This window comes from Sorghum bicolor, chromosome 9 (genome assembly GCF_000003195.3).
Source record: "Sorghum bicolor cultivar BTx623 chromosome 9, Sorghum_bicolor_NCBIv3, whole genome shotgun sequence".
Lineage (NCBI taxonomy): Eukaryota > Viridiplantae > Streptophyta > Magnoliopsida > Poales > Poaceae > Sorghum > Sorghum bicolor.
In genome coordinates this window covers 10745706-10751104 of record NC_012878.2, presented here as the reverse complement: position 1 = coordinate 10751104, position 5399 = coordinate 10745706, and the positions used below count along the sequence as shown (strand labels likewise).

The window sequence follows — 5399 nt, the reverse complement described above, 5'->3', positions numbered from 1 at the left end:
GGGGTCCAAGGTTCTGACCAGATGGGAGTGTTGCCTCCATGGATTTGGATCATGCAGTTGGCAGAGAGTTCCTCTTTGACCTGCAAAATAGATGACCAAAAGATAGATCTAGTCCCTCTGTTGTTAGCTTTCCAGAAGGAAGTGTTATTATAATATTTGGCTTTTAAAATCTGCGTGAGAAAAGGGTTTTTATTATTAGCGATATTCCAAGCAGACTGCATGATAAGGCTTTTGTTGATATTGTGAAGGTCTCTAATTCCAAGTCCCCCTTGCTCTTTGGGCTTGCAAATGCCCTGCCAAGACCTGTAAGAGCATCTCCAACAGTTATGCAATTGGACTTTGCATTCTTAAAATTTGCCAAAAACCTTAAAAATTGCTTTCCAACAGTTTTGCATTTGACTTACGCATTTTGGCAAACTTGACATTTGATGTACCAAACTTGGCATTTTTACATAGGCACAATGGCTTGGCAATTTTGATATCCCGAGAATCTTGGACTCCTTGTCGTGCCCGTACTCCCCACGTCGCGGTAGTTTCCCGCGAGACGACTCCTCCCCGCGCGCGACTCTTTTCTTTCCCCCGCGTGCCGCCTCCTTTCTTCGCGCGGGGACGAAGGAGATCGATGAACGTGGTGGTACGTGAGACCTCGAGCAGATGTCGTCGGCCTGGATTAAGCAGATGAACGTGGTGCACCCTGGGACTGTTGCCTCGATCAGATCTCGACGACCTGGACCAAGCGGCAACGTGGACTTGCGGGATGAACATGGCCGCGCGACGCGCGAGAGAATTGGTGGCGACGGATGAAGGAATTGCGCGCGACGGGCGAAGGAATTGCGCGCGAAAAAGAAAGCGCTCGCGCGACGCACGAGAGAATTTCCCGCGAAGATGAAAGATTCTCGGACAAAAATAGTTGGATCCACTATTTTGGGAAATGCCAAGTCAAAAATACCAAACACTTGAAGATGAACTTATTTTTCCTTTGGCAAAACGTTCAGGGACTTGGCAAACTCCAACAAATAGCAAATTCCAATTGTATAACTGTTGGAGATGCTCTAAGCAATAGGACTAGTGGTATACTCATCCTGCACACCAGCCCACCAGAATCTTTTTATGATTGTATTAATCTTTCCAATAAAAGTATTAGAAAATAGAACAATAGACATGTAATAAACAAGGATGGAAGAAAGAACAGCTTTGATGTATTGGAGCCTGCCTGTGTGGTTAAGTTTGTTAGATTTAAGAGTGCCAAATTTAGCCATATACTTGTTGTAAATGAACTCATATGCTTTATTCTTGTCCTTGTGGCTAAAGATGAGTGGATGACCAAGATGCATAGTATGAGGTTGAAGGTCACATACTGGAAAGATAGATTTGATTTGCTATTTGGTTTGATTAGAAACATTTTTGCTAAACAGGATAGATATTTATTTAGGTTGGGTGACTGACCTGATCTGCTGCAGAAGTCGTTAAGTATGTCTTTCATGGCCTGCGCTTCTTGAATTGTGGCATTGCCACAAAGAATTAAGTCATCTGCAAATAAAAGAGAGTGGATCTGTGGACATCCAGGTCCTAGGGTGATACCTTGTAGTCTGCTAGCTCTTAAGGCCTCCTGAAATCTTAGAGATAATTCATTGATGGCTATAACAAAAAAGAGAGGGGGAGAGAGGACAGCCCTGTCTGATTCCCCTTTGAGAGATGAACTGGTCAGTAGGTTCATCATTGACAAGAACTGAGAATTGAGGAGAACAAATGCAAGCATGATCAGTGAAATGAAATCATCATTAAAATTTTTACGTTTGAGAGCTTCATAGATGAAGTTCCATTCAAGTCTATCCACTACAAGAAATCGTTTAATCCGTGACGGATTCATTATGACGTATTCACAAACCGTCACAAACGACGCACAACTCCAGCAATACATCGAGCTACTGCAGTGGATATCCAGCCCGAAGCCCAATACCCGCTGACATATATAAACAATCCTGAAAACCTAACCGCACATACCCTGCTGCCTCCGTTCTCTGCAACACCGCAAAAGCCGCCGCCGTGAACCCCACAACTTCGTTGCCATCGCCGGCCCTTGCCCACGCCAATGTGGATTTGGCCTCGGAGGCCAGCACACGCATGGCGCAGGAGGCGACCAAGGGCGGCACTCCATCCAGCCTTCACCACGGAGGAAACTGAGGGCGCCGCCGCCTACCTAGCCCTCGCCGAATCTGGACCCTCGAGCGGAGGATCTTGGCGTCGGATCCGTATCTTGGAGCGGAGGAGCTCGGTGCCGATCCAGACGCTGGAGCAGTCCCACCCCCACGTTAAGTCCAGCAGCGAGCACTTCAAGGCAAAACTGGTCCACATCGAGCTGCTCAGGTGACTCATGTGTTCCCCCATGTGGTTCTATATCCATCTTTCTGCAGGGATTTTACTAGCATGCCGGTGGTGAGGGATCTGCACGGCCAGGGTCTGACGCTCGACGGAACCTGATCTGAATGAATCCAAGTGCCATGATGCCAATACTGCAGATTTTGCTCATCCAGTGCAATGACCAGAGCTTGCATTCGGATTCCTAAAAATCTAGTATTTCACATTCCAGGAGATACTTAAATCTTAGCTTCGACCATGTTTGTTTTTTTAGAGTAATTTTTAATCAAATGCTATGCAGACCCATGGGTTGAGGAATAAAGCGACACTGGAAGTTTATGAGAGATATATTTTTTTATTTCAAATATGTTGTTTGCTACGGCATGCTTATCATGATTGGAGGTTCATGTTATGTGATAGTCTTATTCATCTGTGGGTATGAAGATCTATTAATGTCTTACACAAATTTGTGAGGACACAAGTGAATCCTATATGTATTCCAAAATTATCTTCACTTATACAGGCTCTACTTCTTCCCATTTTCACAAATGTGTTATGGAAGTAGGTAGTATTAATTTAGTTGGCCCAACTAATTATACATTAGCTTCAATAAATTCTTGTGTATTGTTTTATGATTTTTTGGTTGGAAATTTCATATCATTAAGAGAGCTCTCTGCTTTTATTTTGCATACCTAACTTAGTTTTCAGTTTTATATTCTTTGTATGAATCAGTTTGGATGTAGTTTCAGTTACCGTTTGTATTTCTATCTAGCTTGTTATATGATATATGTGAAGCTACTATAATACTATGCATTTTGGCTTGTATCTTTTGTCATCACAATTTTAGATGATTGTTTTAGTATGGAACGCATGAGCATGTGCTCTGGTCTGGCTGTTACCATTTATTCAACATTTCTTAGTGCTAGTTGTCTGAATATTTTGCTTGATTTATTCTCTGCACAAGTTGTGGTCTTTTTACAATGTAATAGCAGCTTAACTCATTCTGACCTTTTAGTTATGGCCGCTTCGGTTACAAGTCGTTTTGCCTGCCTTGGTTTTTAGGTAGCAATAATAGCAGACTGTTGTATTCCTCTCTAACGAGAATCAGCAGCTGCTACAATTTGTTCTTGTTGTCAGTTCTCTAAAGTCTGATTAATATGTTGACAACTAAAGAATGCAGGTTTTTATTAACTAGTGCAGCAGCAGCTCGTGCTTTTCAAGGGTAGTTTTTCTCGCTGCCATTCACCAACCACAGCCACAGGAGTAGACAGACAGCAGCTATTGGTTTTCTTCAATGACGACAAAAGCTTTAGCAATAGTATTCTGGTATGTTCATTTCAATTTAGGATTCAGTAACTAGTGCAGCCGCACATTGGAGTTAGTTCAGCACTGTTAGTGCATCACTTTACATAGATTTTATTTTGTGAATTTTCAGATTTGATGGCCATTTATTCTTTTTATACAAATGTGAGTTTTCAGAGTTTCAATTTTTTGTTTATATGAAGCTCTATTGTTTTATTGTTTGCCATGCGTTGGTTCCTCTAGACTTATTGACCACAATATTCAGTTTACATGGAAACATGATCCATGTATCTCATTTTCTGCCTGTCTTGCTCGTTATGGATTAGTGTTTGCTTCTCTACATGGTTGTGTAGTTTTAGTTCTCTGCATTCCAATTGTTAACTAAAATATATTATTTTGTTGTAGTTACTCTGTTTAACCACGACCGCAGGATCCGGCTCCAATGTCTTGGTTCGGCTGTAGCGCCATCCTGGAGCGCACGACGATCTGATAGGTGGCTACTGGTTGTATTTCTTTGATAAGTGGAGAAAATTTGACAAGTGCACAAAATGACCATCCATGCTTTCAATAAGGGAATCGATGGATAAACAACATTGGAGAAATGCTTGACGAAGGAGCATCATTCCATTGAGGCGGCTGCATTGCCTATTTGCTTATTTGCGGCACGGAGAGACAATTGTTGGTTGTATGAATTAGTCTTGTTTTTAAATTGCTTCATCATCAATGTGTAAATATTTATATATACATAAACATATTTGACCAAATGGTTGTAAATCTATAATTGGAAATGTAATAAAGAAATGTCATCATATTTATCATTCAATAAATGTCTGTGATTTCTTACAACAAAAATAGCTGGGCTAGATGGTGATATAAGCATCCATGTCATGGTCCACATAAGCAGTCTAGATGATGTGGCAATTTATCTATGACGGTTTAGAACTGTCACAGGTAATGGGTTTGGGCTGGGCTAACTAGGCCTTGGGCTTAATTGTGACGGTTTGAGATCGTCACGAATTCTGTTAATCTGTGACGGTTTTCTCAAAACCGTCACGGAGGTTAATCCTTGACGCTCAATAGGTGACGTTCTCTAAAACCGTCACAAATGTTGCATAGTGACAGTTTTTTGATGATCCGTGACAGAAATTTTTCATCATGGATTAGCAAGATTCTTGTAGTGATCAAAAGCCTTGGCGAGATCAATTTCAAGAATGAAGACTTGACTATTCCAGGACTTAAGATGGAAAGAATGGATAATATTCTGGGTAGTAATGATATTAGATGAAATATTACGACTAGATACAAAGGCAGATTGACCTTGATGAATGCAGTTGGGAAGATGAGGTTTAATTCTATTAGCCAATGATTTAGAAATGATTTTATAAATAACATTACAGAGACTAATAGGTCTGAAGTCCTGTGGAATAGTAGGTTGGGTTTTTTTCAGAATCAAGGTAATATAAGTTTGATTTATGTCGGGATGCAAAGATTTAGAGGAGTAGAAATCAGTGACTACCTTGAGGACATCATCTTTGATCCAGGGCCAAGCTGATTTATAGAAAAGCTGCATTAAGACCATCAGGGCTAGGAGTTGCATTGCTTTCATTTCCTTGATGATTGCATGGACTTCACTGGCGTTAGGGGTGGAGTAGGTGAATTCCAGTTGTTCTGCATCCACCATATTGTTGTCGTGCTGCATATTATCTGTGACTGAAAAGTTTAAATTTAGGTGAGGATAG

At 41.2% G+C, this 5399-nt stretch overlaps 1 protein-coding gene across 12 annotated transcripts; it reads left to right on the top strand.

Annotated features, from left to right (window-relative positions):
- Window positions 1979-4483, top strand: LOC110430315. Of its 12 annotated transcripts, none has more exons than XR_002447664.1 (4): window positions 1979-3684; window positions 3794-3825; window positions 4091-4153; window positions 4233-4483. XR_002447664.1 is itself a non-coding variant. In XM_021447835.1 (3 exons), exons 1-3 carry the CDS (start codon window positions 2093-2095, stop codon window positions 4267-4269), a joined length of 375 nt encoding a protein of 124 aa, XP_021303510.1. In that variant the 5' UTR covers window positions 1980-2092; the 3' UTR covers window positions 4270-4483. The 12 variants fall into 12 exon arrangements, 1 of the variants encoding a protein (XP_021303510.1); XR_002447660.1 differs by having other exon boundaries at window positions 4066-4153; XR_002447665.1 differs by lacking the exon at window positions 3794-3825.